This window comes from Physeter macrocephalus, chromosome 12 (genome assembly GCF_002837175.3).
Source record: "Physeter macrocephalus isolate SW-GA chromosome 12, ASM283717v5, whole genome shotgun sequence".
Classification (NCBI taxonomy): Eukaryota; Metazoa; Chordata; class Mammalia; order Artiodactyla; family Physeteridae; genus Physeter; species Physeter macrocephalus.
The window spans coordinates 11,925,774-11,952,401 of NC_041225.1; the positions used below are offsets into that span (position 1 = coordinate 11,925,774).

General features: G+C 38.2%; 1 protein-coding gene across 2 annotated transcripts in view; it reads right to left on the minus strand.

Moving 5' to 3' along the window:
- Positions 1-26,628, minus strand: part of EIF2AK3 (eukaryotic translation initiation factor 2 alpha kinase 3) — a 70,288-nt gene that overhangs the window by 21,637 nt on the left and 22,023 nt on the right. For both annotated transcript variants that reach the window (XM_024129797.2, XM_028497148.2), the window contains 9 exons: positions 13,104-13,298; positions 10,918-11,051; positions 9,040-9,274; positions 8,293-8,455; positions 7,159-7,299; positions 6,066-6,188; positions 4,516-4,736; positions 4,026-4,138; positions 429-551 (listed from right to left, as the gene is read on the minus strand). In XM_024129797.2, coding sequence (XP_023985565.1) covers positions 429-551; positions 4,026-4,138; positions 4,516-4,736; positions 6,066-6,188; positions 7,159-7,299; positions 8,293-8,455; positions 9,040-9,274; positions 10,918-11,051; positions 13,104-13,298 — 1,448 coding nt within the window. The remainder of the gene's footprint in view (positions 1-428; positions 552-4,025; positions 4,139-4,515; positions 4,737-6,065; positions 6,189-7,158; positions 7,300-8,292; positions 8,456-9,039; positions 9,275-10,917; positions 11,052-13,103; positions 13,299-26,628) is intronic.

Here is a 26,628-nt window from a genome sequence, read left to right on the forward strand (position 1 = left end):
GGCCCAGAGGCCATGGCTCACGGGCCCAGCCGCTCCGCGGCACGTGGGATCCTCCCAGACCGGGGCGCGAACCCGGTTCCCCTGCATCGGCAGGCGGACGCGCAACCACTGCGCCACCAGGGAAGCCCTAGATTATTTTTAAATGGTGCTATGTATTAAAGTCTACAGTTATTAAAATTCACTATGGGAATGCCCTGAGTTGTTAAGAATCAAAAACAAGGGCATATTTTTTAAGTAGATACAAACCAGTCAAAGTAGACGACATTTTTAAAAGATAGCTAGTTACCTGGTAGCACTGAGAACATAAGATTCAGAAGGTCAGAAACTATGTTTTCTATAGTCTCTATGGAGTATAGTAAGGACACATTGCCTATGAGATTAGATAATACAGTCCTAACTCCAAGTTTACTAGAAGTACCATCCATTACCTGTTGGGGAGACGGATTCTCTTGATAGCATAATTGCAGTCATCAACTTTGTTTCTAGCTTCAAAGACAACTCCAAACCCTCCACGACCCAGGCACTGAATCGGTTCAAAATCTGTTAGATAGCTTAAAAAAAAAAAAAAAAAAAGTAAATTTTAAAAAGTTTGTAATAGTTTTAAATTTGGTACTAATAGTTCAATCTTATTTTATGATATGTCAAAATGCATAAACTAAGTTTCCTGGAACTTATTTTAATAGAGTGCAGTTTAAATTCTAATAGCATTCTTTGCTTTTCTATCTGTATAAATGAAGCAAACACATTTTAATTTTGCCCCTGGGAATTTTATAAAAAATTTAAAAACTTCTGCTTAATGGGGAATCACTTGTTAATCACTTATTCTTACAGCAATTTTAGTACTGTTCTGTCCTATCCAGTACTTTCCATCATCCATCAAAACAGTTTATCCTTAATTCTCTAACCTTTTACCTCTTGTGGCATTCTGTATTCAAGTAGAAAATGTATTTTTTTTTTTTTTTTTTTTTTTCGGTAAGCGGCCATGGCTCACGGGCCCAGCCGCTCCGCGGCATGTGGGATCTTCCCGGACCGGGGCACGAACCCGTGTCCCCTGCATTGGCAGGCGGATTCTCAACCGCTGCGCCACCAGGGAAGCCCTAGAAAATGTATTTTAATCTTATGCCAGTGCCTGTATATTTTATGGAAAAGATTTAATCAGCCCCACCCCATTTATGCACGTTTTTAGCCAGAAGTCTCTCTAGGAACCAAAGCTGAAATTCGCTGGGGTTCCTCAGGGGTCCGTGTGCTCAACACCACAGGTATTTGGACAGAAGCTAACTCACCATCTGGCACTTACAGACGGACCTCCACTTTGTAGCCTCTTTCCCCTGTGGACCTCTCTGATCTGCTCTGTATATTCCAGCCAACTTGCACCAGGCTCTCTCACAACTTCAGGGCTTTTGCTTCTGCTATTTGCTCGAGCGGGATGCCCTACTTCTTTGGACTTAATAAAAAAACTCTATTTTTCTTTCATTCTGCTCGTCTCACCACCTCTATAAGGCCTTCCTAGACCCCTATCTTAATGTTCTTATAGCACTTTGCACATACTACTTGGAACAGTTTAAACTTAGTCTCAATATTTTGCAGTTATTTATAAGCAGCTTTCTCTCTCCATTGCTACTGACTGCAGGAAAGAATTCGTTTTTCTCTTTGTATTTCCAAAGCCTGGGCTCACCTGGCAAATAGAAGGTCTAACAAATATCTATTGAATAATGCATGAATTAATAAATGAATGAATGCATGCATGCATGCGTGCTGTGGAAGACATTCTTCCAGCCATGTGAGGGGGAGTTGAATTAGATGATCTTTGGTGTCCCTTATAAGGCTAAAACTTTATTACTTTATGACTTGCACGCTCATTAATTTAGCGGTTGGCTCAGCTGGTTAGAGCATGGTGTTAAGGAGGAGAGACAATAGATCCCAACCCTCCATGGGCCAATTACCTTCACAGAGCATGAAGAGTAATGATCTGTATCCCTAAGAATAGCTAGGCAAGGTACTTGAGTACAAATCCATCTCCCCAACTGCAAAAGCCCATGAAGTTCTTGTCCTACTCCTGGAGAGCCAATTGAATTATCTTCCTACATTAAAGAAAACACTCATATGAAAATGGATATATCTTTTGAAAGGAGAAACATCTTATATATGATTACAGGTTTTATAAATATAAGTATCATCTTGCCTCAGGTCCCAACTTAGGACTTAAATTCATGACTGAATCCAGAGCTCATGTTCTTAATAATGCCTAGTACATAGTAGGCACTCAGTATACATCAGGCATTATACAGAGCTCCTGTATTTTTAAAAACAATCAGCTGTTCTCTTCATAGTGAATAAAATGGAAGGAAAATTGAGTCTAATTCAATTTTAGAGGACATTATTCCAATTCTCTTCACAACAGCCTTACAAATATATGCTTAATCACCATACCCCACTCACCCTCCCATCTCCACCTGTCTCTCACTTACTCATGATTTATTATGACGCCCTCTTGAATCATCACAGCCAGAGTTAGTTACTTATAGCTCATGGCTTTTTTCCTTATATGTTTATGTTTTCTCTAGTATCACCTTCCCCTGTAGACTTTAAGCTCCTCCAGGGGATAGGACCAGTCTTTTTATTTCTCCCAAAGCCTGAGATACTGCACACAAGTTGTTCAGAAAGATGCTGAATGAACAATGAATGGCTTGGGTAGTGAACTGCCCATGGAGTTGATGGGCCCCTCTCCTCTCCCTCACTGTAAGTCAGCATTTTCATTAGCAAGGGTATTAAAGCCCTTACCACTTGCTAGTCACCCAGTATGTTTTGCTAAAACATACGGATTACAGCCAATTCTCAATTTTTGAGAAGATGGTATGAATGCAGCTTAGATTAAGTCCATAGATAATCAAAATAACCCACATTTTAGCAGTAATTTTCAATCTTTTCTGTCATAAAGCCATTTCCCTAGATATTAAGCAGTAAGTTTCATATAGAGCTTCTCCTTGTCCCTGTAATCATGAAAGTGCTAAGCATGATATCAAAACAAAGGGGAAAAGTAGCAATAATCCATGTAAGAAAACTGAACCGCAGCACCATTTCTTGTCCCACAAAGCATCAAAATCTGTACACCCGACAGATTTGCTTACAGATTTTCTACTTTTATTTTACTTTTAAATTATTTGAATTGGCTGCTTTTTAAGTAACCCAACTCCCTCTTCTGTTTTTAAAAATGATCTATTCTATTGGTGTATTTCTCCCCAGTCTTCTGCTTCTTATTTTAGACAGAATAAGGATGAAATAAATAATTGAGGATTAAGTAACATAGGAGATTTATGCCATATTCCAATAACATAAAAATTATTATTTGGTATTAATGCCAAGCCCAGTACATGGTAGACCCTCAATAACTATGTCATCGGAATAACAACTCAATTTGGTGGCTGTAATTCTTTTTTTTCTTTTCCTTCCAGTTTCACTGAGAAATAATTGACATACATGGTGGCTATCATTCTCAACTTTTATAACACTCTACTTCTATCCCTCTTCTACACCACCTTGAATCAGTTTAAGTAACTTGAGGGATATGTCTGTTTTATTTACCCAGTCATACATTAAAGAAAAAAAATTAAACAATATCTTAGTTTAGAGGTTGTTTCTTCTTTCTTAAATGAAATACAGTCGGCATACAATATTATGTAAGTTTCAGGTGTACTACATAATGATTTGACATTTGTATACATTATGAAACGATCACCACGATAAGTCTAGTAATCATCTGTCCCCATAGAAAGTTACTGCAATATTATTAACCATATTCCTTATGTTGTATATTACAATCCCTGTGATTTATCATATAACTGGAGGTTTAGAAGCAGATGTTGAATGAACAACTATTCTATTCTTCATCTATTTCACCCACCACTCCCCCTCTCTCCCTTCTGAACCATCCATTCGTTCTCTGTATCTAAGGCCATTTCTTCCTGGATTTGAACAGTTGGCACCAGAAGCTACAGCACACATATATTTTATGAAAAGACTCATACCGTGATACATATCCAGAATTTTTTATGTCACTCCAGCTACTGTCATTAGCTTCTCCACTGACAGAATCATATTTATTTTCAGTTTGACACTGAGTTTCAGATTCTTTCCTTTGCTGATAAGGTGAGGGAGAAAAAAAATCACTCTCAGTACAAAGCTGAATTGAAGTTAGCTAACAATATTAGGCTATAAAATAACACTGAAGAAGAAATAATATTGAGAAAAATAAATGCATTATAAGAACATAAAACAACAGCGTTTCCTTTGTCAAAGGGAAAGGGAATGATCAGGGTGGAGCCAGACTGCAATGGGTCAAGGAACGAAGGGGACAAGGACGTGGAAGCAAGAGTATGGGCAACAATGATTTTAGGGTAAAACTTAAGGAAATGGACCCCTTGCTCCTCACACGCACACACGCACACGCGCACACATACACCCTAAGTTTTCTATAGTCCCAACACTTCGAAAAAGAGATTCTAAAAAACGTCTTACTCTGTGAGGATGAGGATGGAAGAGTCTGCGCACAATGAAAGTTGTTGCTACGATACAAAACAGAATCGTTCCAACTATTTCTTTCCACCAGTGTAAGAGGAGAACGGGATCCTTTTTGCGGATATTCTTGCTGTAATTCGGGTTGTCGAGAACTCTGACTGTGATCTGTGTGCTCCGTTTGTTCCTTTCCCTCTTGTAGTATGGCAGGTAATAACCATTATCTTCAAAAACAAACATTAAAAGTGTTTTTTTTTTTAAAAAGATAAACCAATATAGTTCCACCTTTAATTGCTAAAAATTATCTAATTTCCTATGACTTTTAACACTAATTCCTTTTCCTAAAGTTTCATCTCTTCTTTAGCACATTTCGACAGCCTCACTTACCCTACTTTTTCTTCTTTCTACACAAATATATTTTCCTTTATTCCATAAGCATCATATATTTTCTTTCTATTGAGTTATAAGACTAAAAACAACCCTTAAGGGCTACTCCACTCATTATCTCATTAATAATTCAATCCTTTCAATGCAAAAAAAGGAAAAAAAATTAGTACTCAAACCTCCTTTGAGGATTTGAAACTTTACTTTCATTTAGCATCAATAAAATATCAAATTTTACCATGACGAGGAAAACATCTCCACCGTGCTCTCTGGTTCCTTCCAGGCTGTCAAAATGAATTTGTCCTAGAAAGCAGCCTGTCCTTTTTACCTTCTATTTTATACCACATGGGCAGATTACACAATTTTCTTTTACCTTGTATTTTGATCAATATCGGATAGACAGCTGTCTGTAGTTCAGAGCTCTCTGATTTTTGTTAAATCAATTTAAATTCTACAATAATTTCCCAGTTTTATCATCTAGGGTAACTGATGAGGAGTCTATGTTTTTGCCTAATGCAGATCTGAGCAATTTTTTTTTTTATATCCAACTGTTCAAAACACTTTCATATCTGAATATGTCCTAACTTTAAAAACACAGGAATGTGTTTCACGTCAAATTTCACCTATTCTTGACTTTTGTACTAATTTTCCTCATCTGAAAACAAAATTAAAATAACCCCATTTTGTAGCATTTTCACATAGCTCTATGGGACACACCTACCTTCTTCATTATACAGACTGATATTATGTAGACTATATTATATAAGCTCATAATTCAATAAGAGCTAATAACAAAAACTAATGCTTATTGAACACTATTATTTGCCAGGCGTGGTGCTAATTAAGACTGTGCATTATCTCATTTAGACCTTACAACAACCCAATAAATAGATATTAGGATTACTGTATCTTTGTTTTACAGATGAAGAAACAGAGACACAGGTAAGTTAGGTGTGCCCAGCCTAGCATGTGGCAAAACCCTGGCAATCTGTCTTTGAAGCCTTGTACCCTTGGCCACCATTCACAATATCTGCCTCCCAAGATATTTATTTTCTACCCTCCAACTGACTACTCTGCATTTGAATCCTATTAATTAATTTCAAATTAATAAATTAAAATAAACAGAAAAATAAAAACAGCATTTTCAATCCAAGTGGAATCACTCTTACCATATGGATACTGCAAGATTGAAAGTGCACCATTACTGTACTCTTCGTGAGAAAACTTATCATTACTAAGACATTTGTCAAATTCATCAGACCCCACCAAGACAGGAGTTCTGGAAGGAGAATCTAAAAGAAAATGGTAAAATCTTAACTGTTATGACTTTAATGAAAATGTGTATGCCTCATTCATCCAAAAAACAAATATTCAAATAGCACAGCTCAGTTCAAATATGTAAGTCAAACAAATGGCCCAACGTTCTTTCTCTTGAAAAGCACAGTCTTGTAGAGAGATGAGTCATTTAAATGAGTAATTAAAATATGATGTGATATATGTGATAAAAAACATATACAAGGTACAGAAAGATAGCTGAAGGAAATAGATGGTTTAGTATTTGAATTCAACTCAATTTGAGTGTCTCAAAGGACATGATGTGATAACCAGATGTTTCATAAATATTCTTTTTTTTAAAAAATAAATTTATTTATTTTAGGCTGCTTTTGGTCTTCATTGCTACACGCAGGCTTTCTCTAGTTGCGGTGAGCGGGGGCTACTCTTCACTGCAGTGCACGAGCTTCTCATTGTGGTGGCTTCTCTTGTTACTGAGCATGGACTCTAGGTGCGCGGGCTTCAGTAGTTGTGGCATGTGGGCTCAGTAGTTGTGGCTCGCGGGCTTAGTTGCTCCGTGGCATGTGGGATCTTCCCAGACCAGGGCTCAAACCTGTGTCCCCTGCATTGGCAGGCAGATTCTTAACCACTGCGCCACCAGGGAAGTCCCATAAATATTCTTAATATAAATATGTTAAGAGCTAAATGATATCAAGGCATGGTCAGAGGATGGTTAAGAGTTTTTCTAAGCTGTCTAGAGAAATACTTTATTGACATTGATTTCTATAGAAGTAGCTGCTGTTTCAATGAAATCATGTTCTAAAGGATAATTAAAATTCATTAATGTCTGAAATACCTTCCCAGTTTATCAGAAAATATAGAGTATATAATAGTTGTGATCTCTGTGATATTCAAAACTAGGGCAAAGACAGTCATGATTAGGCCTCTGAACATCTTAATAACATTTATAAAAGTTCATAATTCACTTACGAATTAAGGGTTTCCATTTGATTGTTGGCAAAGGAATAATTGCATTTTCACTGTTGACAGATTCCAAGGCCTTGGGACTCGTAGGAAACTTTTCTGAAATTCTGACTGATGACTGCAGATACAGCTGGCCTCTGTACATTCCTGAATCAACCAGAACACTGTCAGTTAGGTTTAGAATCAAGCACTGATGATTTTTTTTTTAAAAAAGGTTCATTTTGATTTAATAAAATTAGATGAATTCCAGTTATTTACTCATGTGCTACATAGCTCTTTTCAAAGAATCATGCCTGAAGCACTCAAATTTGACCCAAAGGTTATTCAACAACAGGGGAGGAAAGTTACACACAAGTTACAATGTTTCTCACTATATAATTTTTGGTAGTTACTGAAAAACTCTTCCAGTAGGAAAATTCAAACAAAAGAAATCGTTGTACTCTTATGAAAGTAACAGCTTAGATGAGGTAACCTTTTCCTTAAGAAAACCTAAACACCTATCATTCAAGAGTAATTGAATTGAATTGTTAACAATTCAATTAAATACTATCATAACACGTGTGACATGTTATTCTTTCAAATTCTTGCATTTCACTGAGATTGAGGGACGGGTAGCACATTGACAGAGTTTAAAGAGTTTTATGTGTATCTGCCCACAAAACTAGTTCAAATAATTAGATTTGAGGGTTTTCAAAATGTAGTACATTGAAGGCTTTCAACTGCCAAGCAGCACACCAGAATTTTGTTTTACTTTTTCAGATAAGTTGTATAGATGCATAGAAAAAAAGAAACATACCTTTAAGGGGGAGCAAATTGACACAGATGCAAATACAAATGTAGAAAGTTTTAGACTCTGAGGATACATAAGTAATGTGAAATCATGCTATGTAATGGCAACATTTTTAAGCCTTTTAAATATAGGTCTCAGAGAAAAAGAACCCGCTATAGTAATTAAAAGTTTCAGAATTGGAAAAATGAAAGAAAATTGCAGGAATAGAAATCAAAGTACAAATCTGAAGGCCAGAGAATGTACTTAGGAATTAAAACTACTACAGGCATACCTGAAGTAGGGAGAGACAATGTAGGAATAAAATCTAGATGTCAACATGTACTATTGCTAGATAAGAGATATCCACTCACCCAAGTAAACACTGTTTTCTGTGGCTCCTCGGGCGGCTTCTACGATGTCTTCTTCATCTTCTAAAACTCCATCATTAGTGGTGTAACTTGTATCATCAAAAAGACTGATGGGAATGACTTTGCCATCCTTAACCAACCAGGCAGATGCAATGGGAGTACAAAACTAAACAAAAATGGAAAGGAAATTTTAAACAATTTCAAGCAGTATTTCTATGTATCCCAACTCCTGAAATACCCTTTAAAACCACAAATTTCTTAACAAATTTTCACTTTTCCAGCTTTACTGAGGTATAATTGACGAATAAAAAATGTATTTACGGTATACAGTGTGATATTTTGATATATGTATACATTGTGAAATAATTAGCACAATCAAGCTAATTGATATATCCATCATCTCACAGTTATTTTGTACGTATGTGTTTTAAGAACATTTAAGATCTATTCTCTTCATTTCTGTTTAATATTCTGAGGAAACTCCATGATGTTTTCCATAACATCTATGCCAATTTACATTCTCACCAACACTGCACGAAGATACACTGTTGTACACTGTTCACCAACATCTTCACCAACCTTCTGACTTTTTCTTAATAGTCATTCTAACAGATGTAAAATCACAAATTTCTTAGAGCACAGAGAACAAGTTGAAAATCCAAAATGGCAGTCACTTCCTTCTACCCAACATGTTTGGTCAAACTGAGAAGGAAAGAAACATATTTATAAATTCTCAGTGTTTCTCGGTACCTGGTATTCCCACTCCAGATGTCCTCCTTTCTTACTAAAGGCCATAACTTTCCAATCAGCAACAGAGACCTTTATCACTGTGTCCATCATGGCAGCTTCCTGTTCTTCCACGTCTGAAATAATTTTAGACTGTTCTTTGTTTCCACTGGGCTTTAAGGTGCTTTCAATAAATCCAGCTCTAGTTTCCATGTCTGGAATATACCGAAGTTCAAAGTGGCCAACACTGAAATTCCACCTTAAATTTACAAAGGTGTGTTTTAGAAATTTACACTTAAATAAAGGACCAAATAATTAAGAACTCTTCTAGAGTGAAGAAGCAAACACTAAAATTTGGTGATGAGAAAAGGAACAACTCAACACAATCTTCTGGAAAGGAGCATGCTGCTGATTTATGCCACAAGAGGGCGTAACTTGGTCCTGACCCTTTAGAAACAGTGGTTCTGAGAGTTGTGACCTGACAACAGCTACAGGACAGAGTCTTCTCTTGAAATTAACAAATGTTCACATTTCCGAATCAGGGTAATTTTCTCAAAACACATCAGTCACCCTAAAATAAGGTAGCTTGCAGTCTGCCTTACTTCTTAACTAAAGCCTGACACATTTCGCTCAAGTGCAGAGAAATTAACATATCCCAATAAACCAATGCAAAAGGCAAGACGAAAGCTACTGATTTTAGATTTTTATGAAAATACAGTCTCGAAAGGCAATGTGACCCAGTATACCAAGCCTGAAGGTCATACCACCTCAGCTTCAATCTCAAATCTCTACTGACTGAGATCTGGCCAGTCATTTAACCTTTTCTGAGTTTCAGTCCATATCCATAAAGTAGTATTAGCAATGTTTCCTCTATAACTAATACATAGGAAAATCACTTATCTGTTGACACTATAATGGTCTTGACACTAAGATATAAAATGGCCCTAGAATTCCAACATCTGTTAAAAAATAGATACTTAAGGAATATGGATCTTAGATGCCAGACTCTTCCCATTCTGATAACTCAACTTCTGTTAAGTTTAACACCTGCTCCCAGATGAGCACCCAGCAAGCACTCAAACACTTAAGGAAACAAAATCCCATCAGGATAAAGAAGGTCGGGTTGCCAGCAGATGCAAAGTCCAGGGAATGTAGAAAGAATACATTCTTCACTGAATTTGAGAAAACAGTTTTCAGGAAAGGAAACCGAATTATACTGCCTCAGATTAGACAACATCTGAAAGTCGGGTTCACTTTCAAAAGATAAAGATGGGATCTCAAATTCTTTTTACTGCGCAGCAATTTAAAATTTAAATATTGGGTTTTGAAAAGTCAAGCATGTGATTTACCACCAGCATATCTAATTCAATCACATTACTTTAACTGTAAAAATTTACATTATTTGAAAAAGGAGACAAAACAGTATTTGACCAAATAAATTATACTTTAACACTTTAAGAAAATACACTAAAATATTATTTTATAATTGAGGTGGTAGTCACACAAACCATGAAACTACCTACTAGAGAGAACTGCAGGGTCAAACAGACCCAAGTGAAACAAAGCACACCAGCTTTGTCTTAAGAGTTTTCTGCATTCAAAGAACTTTGATCAATGAGATTGCTATGAAAAATATCATTAACCTAAGACTAAGCTAATATATAGTCACTGTATGGGACTCCTCTTTGTTACCATATCCTGAAGCACACGGTGAGAAGTTCAGTTCAGGACCTGTTAATAATCATGAAGCTGTTTTAAATTTAGGGGCTTCATTTCTCTTAAAAGAGTAGTATGCTTCTGGGGAAACAAAATAGTTCAGAAAATCTCCACCAAGAAAAAGCGGATGAATTCTGGTCTGGCTGTACTTCTAAACATCAACAGCAACATTATCTGAATACACACTTCTCACTGCCACTACGAGGGCCGACGGCTCTAACGGTTTTCTGGGTGCGCTGCAGAAGCAGGATATCTTCTTCTTGCTCCATTTCATCATTATCCCACTGGCGACAACCCAGAGCTGAACAGATGTACCTCACCTGAAAAGACAGATGTAAAATTAGTGAAGAGAACAAGTTACAGGAGATCAGAGACAGTAAAAGACTCTCAACAGTTTTATAAAAAGTGAAAGGAAATTGAGGAAATGTGTAAAAAGTAGCCAAGCATTAAGAAGCAACAGCTAGGGGGCTTCCCTGGTGGCTCAGTGGTTAAGAATCCGCCTGCCAATGCAGGGGACACTGGTTTGAGCCCTGGCCCGGGAAGATCCCACTTGCCGCAGAGCAACTAAGCCTGTGCGCTACAACTACGGAGCCTGCGCTCTAGAGCCCGCGAGCCACAACTACTGAGCCTGCATGCTGCAACCACTGAAGCGCACGGGCCTACAGCCCGTGCTCCACAAGAGAAGCCACCGCAATGAGAAGCCCGTGCACTGCAACAAAGAGCAGCCCCCGCTCACCGCAACTAGAGAAAGCCCGCGCGCAGCAACAAAGACCCAACGCGGCCAAAAATAAATAAATAAATAAATAAATAAATGCACAGTTTCTGTAAAAAAAAAAAAAGGAAGCAACAGCTATACTGCATAGCACAGGGAACGCCACTCAATATTCTGTAATGGCCTATGTGGGAAAAGAATCTAAAAAAGAGTGGATATGTATGTATGTATAACTGATTCACTTTGCTGTACACCAGAAACTAACAGAACATTGTAAATCAACTGTACTGCAACGAAATTTTTAAAAATAAATAAATAAATAACCTGAGAAAGAAAAAAAAGCAACAGCTAGATTACCACCAACTCCTAAAACGAAACATTTAGAACCATAAAAGTACCAATGAATATTTATTTTGGGGAATAAGTCTTACTTTGAGCATTTCCATGGAAGAAATGGATAACTAGTTGTGATCTCTTAGTAATAATATCATTAATAAAATTCTAGGTGAATTTAAAAAAAAAACCTCAGAATTTCCATATGACGGAAATATTTAGTTTTAAAAAATCTGAACCTTTTCTAACAGCTGCAGTATTTTCAAGTACTTCCTTCAAAACTTCACTCAAAGAAAAGGAAGACTCTTTGGATGATGTGACCAAAATCCTCACAGAAAGAAGCATACCTGCTAGAATACCAGAATTTTGGAGCAGCACATCAAATCAGAGAACCAGGTGACGGGGTTCAATCCCATTGTTTTACAGATGAGAATACTGAAGGAAACAAAGGATCACAAGGCCGCCTCAATACAATACACATGCAGGTGGCTGGAGAGGGCAGAGAAGCTTGCAAGGGGCCTATGGGCCTAACACTCAGACAAGGGATCCTTAAAGTTTGAAAAACTTGAGGGCCAAAGATCTTTTTTCTATTCTTCCTTATTTTCATCTTAAGTCTATATGCAAATATTCAAGTAGCAACGTATTAAGGGGTTAAAAGGAGATGTTTACCTTTCCAAAAAGCATGGTTTTAATTAGTTATTCCCCGTAATGGAGTTATAAGACCCAATCTTAGAAGCAGATCATCTCCTAAGAGCTAATAATGGAGAAAGTCTAGGTCATTAACAGTATGACTTCTTCTTCACACAGATCTAAGTCATATCTGACCTTGGAAGTTTCTGAACCTTTGAAAGTCTTGGTTTTCTCATCTGTAAAATGAGTACAAACTTGCCTCTTGGATCCTCTTATGATAGGCTCAAACTAGAGAAATAAGTAGTAGCAATTATTCTTATCATTCAGGATTATTATTATTCTTTGGAGGGTTCCTCATCTATCCAAATGAAAATTATAAAATGTAACCATTAGAAATATTGTGATGATTGCAAAGTAAGGCAAGAAAAATGCACCTGACACACAGTAGACCACAGTTATTCATTCCCTTCCCCCTGCTATTTCTGGCTCTGCTGTTGATTCTGTTATCTTGGATAAATTTAGTTTCTCTTAATAATATTCCCCCTTTCTACTTCACCGTTCTTTTATCAAAAGAAATGATATCCTCAGGGAAAAATTATTACAAAGCTCAACCAGTAATAGTATAGTTTAAGAAATTATCTCTTCTATTCCTATTTATTCTGATTTCTCCCCAAACAAACTGAACCTTTTTACTCACCTTTCCGCTATATGCACTGAGTCCATATGTAGTGAGAGACTTTCCTCCAACCAAGACAACATCATCTCCAAATTTATAAGAAGATTCAAGAAGTGATTCAACTGTAAACGGAACTGTTTCCATGCTCTCACGGTCCCGGTCCCACTGGAAGAGGTCTCCATCCAGGGAAGGAATGATCATCTTATTCCCAAATACCTAAAACAAAAAGCTAACTTTTAAAAGCATTTTATGAATGGATAAAGAAGATGTGGGTCATATAAACAATAGAATACTACTGAGCCATAAAAAAAGAATGAAATACTGCCATACTAGAGATTATCATACTAAGCAAAGTAAGACAGAAAGACAAATATCATACAATATCGCTTTTATGTGGAATCGAAAACACGACACAAATGAACTTATCTACGAAACAGAAACAGACTCACAGACATAGAGAATAGACTTGTGGTTGCCAAGGGGGAGAGCGGGTGGGGAGGAATGGTTTGGGAGTTTGGAATTAGCAAATGCAAACTAGTATCTATAGGATGGATAAACAACAAGGTCCCACTGTAGAGCCCAGGGCACTATATTCAATATCCTGTGATAAACCACAGTGGAAGAGAATATGAAAAAGAATATATATATGTATAACCGAATCACTTTGCTGTACAGTAGAAATGAACACAACATTGTAAATCAACTCTACTTCAATAAAATAAATCTTAAAAAAATAAATTAATAAAAGGATCTGAACCGTAGAGCAGGAACTAAGAGCCGTAGTCTCTCAACCTGAGGCGCTCAGGCCTCCCGAGCAGCATACGACATGCACAGTTCATCCACCAAAAGCAACTTAAAAGAACCACCCACCTCTCCTGGGACCCACAGGTACACTCCTGTCTGGTTTTCCTCAAACTCTGTTTGCCACGAGCCAAGCGTGTTCCATAACAATAAGGGAATTACTAAGGAGAGTTCTGTGACCAAGTGAGTTCAAGAAGAGGTTACTGTGGGAGTTCTTATAGAGATTACTATGTTAACGTACAATATGATTTTCTAGCTAAGGGATAGTTTATGCAGCACTTTCCACGTCTATTTTATCCAGGTCAATTACCATCATAGGTTCAGATCCAAGGAACACAGGTTGATTTACGCAGCATCCCATTCTTTCTTTTATTCACTTTCTCAGATCTGCTATGAGCTAGAAGCCTGGTAACCAAGCTTACTGATTTCATGCTGTTAGTTGTCCTTCCTTCTTTTATCAATGTTAACTGAGGGCCTACTACATGCTAGGCACTATTCTGTTGCTTAGGATACACCAGGGAGCAAAACAAATTAAAAAACAAATCAAAACAAAAAAACCCCTGCCATTGTGGAGCTCAAACTCTGGTATCGGGAGATAAACAACGTAATAAATAATTACAGAGTACGTTAGGTGTTAAATGCCATAGTGAAAAAAACAGAACAAGATAAAGGGGGAATGGATAAATGTGTGCATGGGAGGGGACAGGACTTGTCAGTAACGGTTAAGTTCAGGATAGGCCCCACTGAGAAAGTAATATCTGAGCAAAATCTAAACACAAGCGTTAACCCTGCTGATACCTGCGGAAGAGCCTTTGCAAAGGCCTCAAGGGGGAAGTGCATTGTGATGAGGAAAGGGAACAGGTTGTAGAGGCAAGGATGCAGGTGGGGAGAGCAAGCAGAAGTTCGGAGATGATAATGGTGGTGCTGGTGGTGGGCTACAGTGGAGCTGTTGCCTGTGGTTAGATTTGGGATATAACTGGAAGGTAAGGCCAACAGGATTTCATGGTGGATTCCCTGTACAGAATGAGCGGGAAAAGCGCTCAGGATGACTCTAAAGATTTTGGCCAAGAAAATCTTGTTTCTTGAGAAAGGGTTAAATTAGGACATGGCTTTGTGACACTGGCCTTCTGGCATTTCAAAATAGACACAACTCGGGAATTCCCTAGTGATCCAGCGATTAGGACTCAGCGCTGTCACTGTGGTGGCCCGGGCTCAATCTCTGGTCGAGGAACTAAGATCCCGCAAGCCGCACAGCGCGCCAAAAAGAGAAACAGACACAGCTTGACTTATTTCAGCTAGTGACACGATTATTTTCCTGATCATCAAGGCTCAAAAATCTGGAAAAAGAGACTGTGAAAGAAGCATGAGTTTAAAAACCAGAAAACCTCCAGACAAATGTCGATTTGTTTTTTAAACAAAATTTCTCTATGGACTTCTTTGTTCCTTAAGCAGCAGAATTCCTTTCTTTAAAGGGACACTTACAGGGATATTTTAAAGGATCCCTTTCAGTCACAAAGAGTTCTCCGTTGATGCTCAGCTAATATATTCTCCCCCCACCCGCCCACCCCAGCTTTGCCCCACACCCCTGGGGTTCTAGAAGACAGGTTGAAAGACACGACTCTAATCCACTTCTTTCCTTCATTTTGTAGTTCAAATCCTCGTATCTCCTGCCTGAACTATTATAACAGTCTCTTTACAGTTCTTAACTGGAAATTTCCTCAATCTAACCTCTGCATATCTTCTAGATTAATCCCTGAATCAGAGTTAAGCTTGTTATGACACTATTCAAAGATCCTCAACCGCTCTCCATTATCTTCTTACTAAAGACCCCAAATCCTAACTCTGACATACACTCAAAGTCCTCTACACGTGACCTCAAACAACCTTTTTCTTGTTGTCTTTCACTTTTCCCCACGTGGGTGGAAATCAGGTGTCATTACTTAAGCAGGATAGTTAATGTTTTTACTGTTACTGTGCAGTTATGTCATTGTCAATGTCATTTCTTCTCCCTGGAACACCCTCCTGTACCAACCCTGCCCACTGAAACCCTATCTGGCCTTCAAGCTAGCATCCCTTATGTTTTTGCTGTGAAATCCAAGAAAATTTTAGCAGTGTAAGTTCGCTGACAAAAGTCTTAATACTGCACTTTTTGCTGTAACTGTAAACTGAGACACCATTACAGTCTCAAAAATTGTTTATTGTACCTCTAACAAATATTTATCAGGTATACTAATGTGTATACATTGATGTTTATTCAGTGGCTGTAAAAGTAATGCACTCAAACCTAGTGCCCGGATTTTGTTATCTAATTCCATTCCCCACCGAAAGAACACATGCTCCTGAGAGAAACGGCTGACTCCAGGGCTGGGGGCAGGGCAGGTACAAGATGAGCCTTTAACATCTTATTAGTCTAAAAAGTAAAGATATGCACAAAAAAAGACGGAAACATGTCACTGACCACATCTGGAATTTAAGCACCAGAATGATTAAGTACTGAATTATAAAACACTGAAAAAAAAATAAGGAATTCATGCATCCGCACCGATAACAAATAGATAAAATAAACAACATATGGGGGAGAAGAGAGGGCTTTTACTGCAATGAAATGCCAAATGTCTACTGGTAAATATGAAGGGAGGACTGGAGTTGGAAAAATTAGCATCTTGCAGACATCATACTAAAGACTGCAACAGGCAAAAATCAGCCATGGTGTTAAATCTAGGTGAAAATTTTGATGAGGAGCAGGATATTTGCACGGTCTTAAAGTATCTTCCCCCAGACTGCTTATTAGTTACAAAAAGTTAAAAAAAACAAAACAGAAACAGTCATTATTTAGTGGAGAATTCAGACAATACCTCGACTGGATGATCAAATGAGTGACAGACATGATACCCTGAGACAGGATGCAACATCAGCCATGCAGCATTCTGAGCCAAGCACACACAGCCTGGATCTAATCACCAGGAAACATCAGACAAGCACAAAATGAGGAAAGTTCTATTTTTTTTAAATATCAGTAAAAGATCAGAGAGACTGTATTCTTCAAAAATGTCAAGGTCCATATACACACTACCAAATGTAAAATAGATAGCTAGTGGGAAGCAGCCGCATAGCACAGGGAGATCAGCTCGGTGCTGTGTGACCACCTAGAGGGGTGGGATGGGGAGGGTGGGAGGGAGACGCAAGAGGGAGGGGATATGGGGATATACGTATACGTATAGCTGATTCACTTTGTTATATAGCAGAAACCAACACAGCATTGTAAAGCAATTATACTCCAATAAAGATGTTAAAAAAAATGTCAACATCATACAAGATAAAGTCTGTGGGGAAAAAAATCCAGATTAAAAAGAGGCTAATGTAACAAGTAAATGTATTACATGACCCTAGACTAGATGCTGTACTGGGAGTGGAGAACGCTATAAAAGACATTATTTAGGTCAACTGATGAAACTGGAATATGGACAGTAAAGTGTCAATATAAATTTATGAAGCTGATAACTGTACTGTGATTATGTAAGAGAATAGAGAAATTTCCTATTTCTATCAGGAAATGCACACTGAAGCATTTAGGAGTAAAGGGCTACAATAGATATTTATCTTTAGATGTTTCAAGAAAAAAAGAGTATGTATGGGGGTTTGGGAGATAAGAGAGAGAGAGACACAACTCAACTGATAAAGCAAACACGTTCTGAGCACATAAATCTGGGTATATAAAGGGTTGGGTTTTTTTCATACCAAAAAGTGTGCAACTTTTTGTAGTGTGAAATTATTTCCAAATAAGAGGTTAAAAAGAAAAGAAAGATACTCAAGAGCCTTGAAGGGGCTCCGTAATTAAACTCGGAAGACTAGACCATTAAACTGAAGGCTCATCATAATTCTGGATATTTAAAGATCTCCAACTACTACTTTTATTAAAAAAAATTTGATTTTTAGTAAGCTCTCAAACGACATCAGTATGTATGTATAGCATACATACGTATGTATACCACCTCATATTATCTTAGAATTTTAACATTACTATTTTATTCTTTGCTTTCTTATATTTCTTGATAACAACAAATAAAAGATGATATTTTCAAAAATAAAAACTTTGTATTTTTATCTTTTGTAGAATGTCCAACTTGAGGTTGTCATTAAGAACAGATTTAGGTCATAGTTTATATACCCTGTAGTAACAGTATTGTAGTATTTAGCCAATGTGATCTCCCATTTTAAGTTACATATCAGTTAGAAAATCAAGTGTTTACTGTTCTCTACCTTCCATATTATGTTAGGTATTCTCTATTCCATTTACTAGAACAATAAATTCAAATTGCGATAAAATTTTAAAATAGGTATTGTCTGGTAATGTCAACAGTAGTACTGGTTGAGTACAAATAGGGAGAGCAGGTGTGCGTCTCTACAAGAAAGAGGAAGAGGGGTTAGTGGGTCTCTAGTAAACAAATAACGTTTATTTTTACTTGTTTCCTTTTCCATTAAACAACTTCTTTTCCCCTAAAGAAGTAGCAGGTCCTTAGGGAACACAATGGCTTCTAAGTGCAACCGCCCCCACTCCCCCCAACAAAAAAACAAACCAGAAAATCCGTCAAACAAATAGGAGCTAAAATTCATCATTGCTTCCAAATGTAAAAGAAAGCAAACTTATCTGCAATTAAACACATGGCTTAAACAACCAAGAAGATTTCACGTGACTGACCATGTTGAGAAAAACTGCCTTATTTTAAAAGAAGAGTGCAAAACCCCAAACAAAAAAGCATTATGATTCAATACTCAATCATGTCATATCCCTGGACGGTGATTTTAAAGTTCACTTTTAAATAGCTGCTCTTCACTAATTGGCTGCTTATGACTCATACCCAGGGCTGCTAACCTCTGCACCAATCGTTGTGAAGTCTTTCAGGCTGCATCTGTGAAAGCAGATGGTGTTGTTTCCTTGAGAGCCACAAGAAGAGATATACGCCTGCAGTTCAGGTAGAGAGATGACATCACCTCTCAGAAGAGCATTACCTCACCCTCCCAGCATAGGAATGAGTCACCCGGAGAGTCAACTGCAAATCTCTTGGCATAAAAAAATGTAGGTTATGGTGATGCATTTTCACATTCCTCTGACTTGTCTCTGGAAGCAGCTCTTTGTTCTGATTCGCTGCTCTGCATCTCAAACTAATTATGTGACTTGCTTCCCACTTCAGTCATTTTTAAAAATACAAATGCTTGTTATTTGGGGTCTTTTCCTCTATTTGCTTTTCCCCTGTTAATAATTTCAAAATAAAAGTTTTGTCAAATCAGCTGGCAAACTCGGTACCTAAGATCCAATCAAGGTCTTTAACCTCGCAATCACAAAGCAGTTTAGTAAAGTAATTCAATTACCATTTCTGAACAAACTCTAACTGGCATAATGAATACCAGCGGCACATGTAATCAAGGACTCTTTGAAAAATCAGAATGTGAGATAAGAACTCTATTTTCAAGTGGCAGAAGGAACTTCAACTGAGAAAATAAAGGAAGTACTACTACTAAAATGAATATAACCAGCAATAAAAACAAAAATTCTTCTAATATGCAAAAATATATTTTCATTCAGTTCTTCCTTCTTTTTCTGTGCAACTACCTCCCCACCCACCCATCCACAACCTCCCACCATCAACACACACACTTTTGGGGGTATATTCAACTTTATTTTAACTTAATACGAAAGTTTTGAAACATAAAATGTAAAGAGATGAATATAACAAACCCCCATGTATCTGTCACCCAGTGTCAACAATCATCGACATTTTGCTACTCTCCACCCATCCACTATATATATTTGTTAATGAGAGTATTTTAAAGTCAATCACAGGCATCATGTCATTTCACCTATACATACTTCAGTATTCATTGCTGAGAAGTAACTACCATGCCAATGTTACATCTAACAGAATTGAGAGTAATTCCTTAAAATCATCTAATATTCAAACTTCCCTGATATTGCAAGACATACTATATAATTGGTTTGCTTCAACAAGGAACTTAAACTCCACATATTATATTTGATTCTTTTTGTCCCCTATAAGGGTCCCTTTCACTCCTTTTTCCGTGCATTGATTTCCTTGAGAAACCAGATCATTCACCCTACAGAATGTCCCACAGTTTGGATTTTGCATGTCATGTAACTTGTGCCTTTATTCCCTGTATTTTCTAAAAAAGTGGGATTAGGACTGGAGCTTTGATCTGATGCAGGTTTGATTTTTTTGGACGAGGCTACTTCACAGGTGGTGCCATATACTTCCTATTATAACAGAGGTCAGCAAACGACAGCTCACGGGCCAAATCTGACCCAGTGCGTGTTTCTGTAAGCAAAGTTTTATTGGAACACAGCCATGCTCATTCATTTCTGTATTGTCTATGACTGCTCTCCCACTACAACTACAGAGACCGTATGGCCCGCAAAGCCCAAGATATTTACTATCTAGCCCTTTACAGAAAAAGTTTGCCAACCCCCGAGTTGTCGTATTTGTTCTATTAATCAGTGGATTCAAGGGAGTCAGCCCGATCCCTCCATTTTAAAGTGTCCCCACCAACTTTTCACTATTTTAGTATCACTTGATGATCAACGACTTCAGTAAAATAATAAAATAATGACTTCTAATTCTATCATTCTTTCCACATTTATTAGCTAGAATTTTTCTATAGAAGAAGAACTTTCCTCATTCGGCTTTGGAAGCTGGATTTGTATACACTGGCATTTTCTCAAGTAGTGACTCACATTAAACACTTTCAAAGCCACAAAGTTGTATCCAGCGTGTACCCTAACCAAGAAAGAGGGAAAAGGATCACACTGGCCCCGACAGTTATAAAAGCCAAGTCCCAAGTACAAGCTAAGCAACAGTAAGAGTTAAAAGGGAGGAAGGGGGAAGAAACAGTGAAAAAGCATGTGGAAAGATGCAGATTCATGAGACAGAGATAAGGAAAAATGGACATAGACTATCTGGGAAAAGGATGGAAAAAAACCAACTACTCTAGAGTATTCATGAAAGGGACACCCTTTCTCCGTCCTACCTCAGGAACTCCAAGCACCTCTGGTATAATACAACAAATGATGCTTCCAATGATGACCTCAAGGAATTAGTTAAAAGATAAAAGTCACCAAGATTGGGAAGATGTAAAATACATGAAAAACATTTCATTGAAAGTGTTAAACTGTTGACTTTTTTTGATACCTGGAAATCCCCTTTGCCCAGAACAATTACTTTCCTTGCCATGCTAGCTGTTTTGGAAACCGAGGTAGGGCGAGGTAACAGCAGACATCCAACATATGAAATGCAAACGTGTCCACGGGGAGGTGACCGCGGCTCATCCAGCCCCATCCCTGGGTCCCTGACTCCACCAACCACTCACTAATGTGACCTTGGACAAAAACTAACACTCTACTCTTTTACAAAATTCCTCAAATTAACTTACTGCACTGGATCCTCAAAAGCACTCTCCACAGCTTTTTGAAAAGGTACGTCTTCTGGTCCCTAAACTACCAATGAATGTTTCTCCCACTCTGGGGATCCACAGGCCTCCTGCTTTTCTCACTCCTTCCCCTGTCCCCCTCAATTCTTCCAGAGTCAAAACAGAAAGGGTTTTTAACATTTTCTTTTGCTGTAAGACTTTCAATGAGACTTTGATGAATCACAGGGTTCTCTTAATGAGGCATCTGCATTGTTAAGTATCTATATTTAGAAAATATTTATAAAGGATTCACACCAACTAACCATTGGGGAAATGTGGAAGAAAGCAGGAAAATCCCTAAAATCCTACTAAAGCCAATCTCTCTTTGAAACCCTTTCTTCTCTCTGACTCATCACTCTCTACCTGAATTTTAAAATGTTAGGGAGGGACGTCCCTAGTGGTGCAGTGGTCAAGAATCCGCCTGCCAATGCAGGAGACATGGGTTTGAGCCCTGATCCGGGAAGATCCCACATGCCGCGGAGCAACTAAGCCCGTGCGCCACAACTACTGAAGCCCGTGCGCCACAACTACTGAAGCCTGTGCGCCACAACTCTGAAGCCCGCGCGCCTAGAGCCCGTGCTCTGCGACAAGAGAAGCCACCACAATGAGAAGACCGCGCACCGCAACGAAGAGTAGCCCCGCTCACCACAACTAGAGAAAGCCCACGCGGCAACCAAGAACCAACACAGCCATAAATAAATAAATAGATAGATAGACAGATAGATAGATAAATAAATAAATATCCTTCTAAAAAATTTTTTTTAATGTTAGGGATTCTGAAAGTTTGGTTGGAGGTCATCTTCTCACCCTACTCTCCTTCCAGGAGACTGTTCCTCTCAGTTCCCAGGACACTAACACTTCTAACTTTTCTCTTCAGCCCAGACTTTTCCTCTGAGAGCACCAGACCCACATATGCACAGGCTTTCTTAACATCTCTGCTTGGAGAGCACTCAAGGTCACTCGGCACTCACCACATCTAAACAAATTCATTTTCTCCCTCTCTACATCTGTTCCTTTTCCTTTTTTTTTTTTTTTTTTAAAGGGGCTGGGGGAGCAGTCTCGGAGGACATTTTTATTTTTATTTATTTATATTTTTTTGGCCGCACCAGCGGCTTGTGGGATCTTAGTTCCCTGACCAGGGATTGAACCCGGGCCCTCGGCAGTGAAAGCATGGAGTCCTAACCACTGGACTGCCAGAGAATTCCCCCACCTGTTCTTAATTTACTACTAATTCCTCCTTTGGTCTTTTCATTTCGTAAAGACTTCCCGCCTTAAACTTTTCTTCAATCCATCACTTTGCTTCACTCACTTCCTCGGTCACCTTATCATCCCCATCTGTACTGGACTGGTCTCTTAACTAGTCTCCCCACTTCTGCTCTTCTTCCTCTTCCAGTCCATTCTCTACGGTCAGTAGAGACTGACTATATATGTAGTCAGTAGTCAGTAGACTACAGGAGAGATTGATTTCAGAAGGATTTTAGGGATTCACCTGCTTTCTTCCAGATTGACCATTCCTGCTGCAGGGCCTTGACAACAGCTGTTTCCTCTCCCAGAGCAGTCCTTCCCAGCCTCTCTACCCATTTCTTGCAGCTCTTTCTCCTCATAGGATCTCAGTCGTAAACATAATTTCTTCTGAGAAGCCTTCTCTGACTTTCCAGCTTGGGAGGTCAGGTATCCTTGCTAAGTCACTCTTAGTTCTACCCGTCCTTGTGACAGTTACCACAACTCAATTATGATACTGACACTATAATCATTTCATACCTGGCTCCCCATCTGTTTCCACATAGTGTCATGTAAGTTCCATGATGGCAAGGATCTCATCTGTCCTGGGCATGGCTGTACCCCAGCGCACAGCCCTGCAGGATCCCCTGCCCCCTTAAAGACCAGTTCAGTTTTGGATGTGGTAAGTTCAAGAACCTTTGAGTCTCCCACTAGGGTTAAGAAGCAGGTAAGTGCTCACAACGTGCTGAGCGCCATGCTAAGTCTGCTCTCTATAGGAGGTCTTTGAGTGATTATTCCTGATAAAGCACATTAAGAATTATAATTATTAGAACAGAAAATGCAAACACACTGGTAAGTATTGAGGTATTTTAAAAGGCATGAAATATTGGAAAGGGGGCAAGAAAAAAGCACAAGGATCTAGGGTTGAGTCTCCGCTTTACTACATCAGACAAACCTCTGAACCATTTTAAGCCCCAATTTTCTCATCTGGAAAATGGGGCTTAATAAGAGTATTTTATAAGGCTATGTTAAGGAATAAATAAAGAATGGATTTGATGTCACTTTGCAAACTATAAAGTACTAGTCAAGCAATACTTGTTAAGTAGATGTAATGATCCAGGGCTGCTATTTTGAACCTCTAAGGTAATTCGTGTGGGAGCGCATATATACATATACTTGTTAAAGAAAAAAGTGAAAAACGAAAATACAAACTCTTAATCTGACTATCTATAAATTCATCATGAGCCTTCTTTTATTCTCCGTAAGGAAACTTCAGAAATGACTATGGTTCGTTAACACTAAATTTCACATATTGCAAAAAGGCTTTCAGAATTCAAATAGTCACTCCAAAAGTAAATTCAAGGAGAGAGCAGAAAGCTTAATTATGCCATGTCAATAACAGTTGGCCCTTGAATGTGCGTTTGCACTGCATGAATCCACTTACAAGTGAATTTTTGTCACTAAATACACACTCCAGTACTCCACGATCCACAGTTGAATTTGCGAACATGGAACTGTGGATACAGAGGCCCACGGAGAAGTTATGTAGGATCTTCCGCTGCATGAAGGGTTGAAACCCCTATCTCCAAAGTTGTCCAAGAGCCAACTGTATCTCTTTCCCAATCCTGAATTCACAACACCCATCTAAAAACAAAGTCTTAAAACTATATAAAGATGAGTTCGATATAAGAATTAAATACATCAAACTGTGACCAGTCTTTGACTCACCAGAAATCTCTATCAGCCCTAAAATTCTCCTTTGAATATAGAAGCTCTGAAGGTTCATAAAGTACTTTATTGGCCAAAAAGATAAAACAATATTAAAGAGAAGTTAACAGGCATATTTTTGTGTATTTTAATTCTTCAAAAATGTTACACTATGTATCGAACACAAAATGGTAACTCTTAAAGTAAAATGAGCAACTGACCAGACTAGTTGAAAAAATTGACTATTTGTGACTTTATGAGAAAAAAAAAAAGATGTTCCAACACTGTTGTGTTGAGGAAACAATTTTTTAAACATTTCCCTAGATTTCAAGGAACACATTGAAATTACCATGACGGGGTAAGTAAAGGAAGCTTATCTGCTGAAGGTAAAGTGTTCCCGGGAATCATACCTCAAAGACTAAGGAGGAGGCATCATGGTTAACAACTAGTTATGTGATCTAAATGTGAGGGATTATGAGATCTTTCAGTAGCTCTGCATATTAGTCGAAGAAGGCATCCCATGTGACATGCTTAAGAGGAAATGTAGGTTAAAAAAAAGAAAATGCAGAAGAAAAAAGAAATCCCGCAGTGAGTTGGTATTTATGATCATCAAAGATTGTGAATTACTGACCAAGAGCAGTGAGATACCAAGTAGATAATTATTATTTCATTCTGTCTTTCCTTAACCTATAGTCAACCTACAAAACAAAATACCTCAAAGAAAACTACCAGGTTAACTCCTGAAGTATACTTTTTGCATTCACGGTGAAAAATACAGATTTAAGTACCTATCCTTGCCTTCACTTAGATTACTATTCACTCATAAAGGAGATAAATAATGTGCACGAGAAGTCAATTTCCTACAAAACAGAGTCAAATCAATTTCTCACTTGGCAACATGCGTGCTAGAATGAATCGATTTAGTTCACAGCACTGTTTTCAGCCATGCTAAGGGATTAAGAAAGCAAAATTAAATCAAAAAACTGTTTCATTTCTATAATTAGAAGAAAAGCAATTAACCTAAGCAATTATTTAAATATTGGCCTGCTCTGCGATTGACAGTGACTTTTCCAAATAAACCGCCATCTTAGATGGTGTTCATCTAAGGCTCAAATTGTGCTAGTTTATGTACGGATGAAAAACCGCCAAATGACCAGACATCTTTCAATATAGACTATCTTTAAAACAGATTACAGATCCTCTTTTAATAAAGCAATATTCAAAACGGTCTACTAATGGACCCTTGGTGAGCAAATCAAGTAGCCTTTACAAATGTACTCTTTTCAAAAGATCCCCCCCCCCAACCTATGAAGGCCCTTCTTCATGACTGCAGTCTGACTCTGCAGTGCGCAGGCTGGAAAGCTTCAGCATCGTAGTTGTCTGTTTCTGCACCTGTCTGAAACAGAAAGGCGGTGTGTCCCTTGGGGAGAAACATGCCTAAAATAAAATAAAACAAAACCCCAAACTCTAACTATAGACTTATAAGAGAGTTGTTTGTTCTTTTTAAGAGGGGAAAAAAAAAAAAAAAGGACATTTTAACAGAAAACTGAAACAAAAAACAATTATGGTATCTCTAAATAAAGAAAAGGTAAAGGTATTGTCTAAGGACAGACTAGTTATATATACACAATTATAATATGCATTCTAAATACAGATAAGGAAGAAGGTCTTTGTATTTATAAATGTGTTCCAAAACACACAGAAGTATAGACAGTTCAAGGATATTATGTCTACTTAGATTTGGTGAACTGTGATCCAAATGCCACCCAGAGATCCCAAAGAAAAACTATGCTAAAATGTCACAAAACAGAATTTTAAGACAACCAATGAGGAACCACAGCCAAATCTCCTTAGTGCTTTTTCAAGGTTGAATCTGCATATAAATTAACAGTGGAAAGCAAAGCAGATTTTACCTCAGGTGGTCCTTCTGAAAATTAAAAACAAAATTCTTAGCTATGATCAAAACTATTAGATTTACGGGCTTCCCTGGTGGCGCAGTGGTTGGGAGTCTGCCTGATGCTGATGCAGGGGACACGGGTTCGTGCCCCGGTCCGGGAGGATCCCACATGCCGCGGAGCGGCTGGGTCCGTGAGCCGTGGCCGCTGAGCCTGCGCGTCCGGAGCCTGTGCTCCACAATGGGGGAGGCCGCGGCAGACAGAGGCCCGCGTACCGCAAAAAAAAAAAAAAAAAAGTATTAGATTTAGAACCTAGGGGCACATGTTAAAGGTAACAGAGTAAACCTTAGGTTCATCATTTATTCTAACACTAACACACACACACACACACACACACACACACACACAGTTTTAGCTTGGTTTATATCAGTATTCTTTTGAGG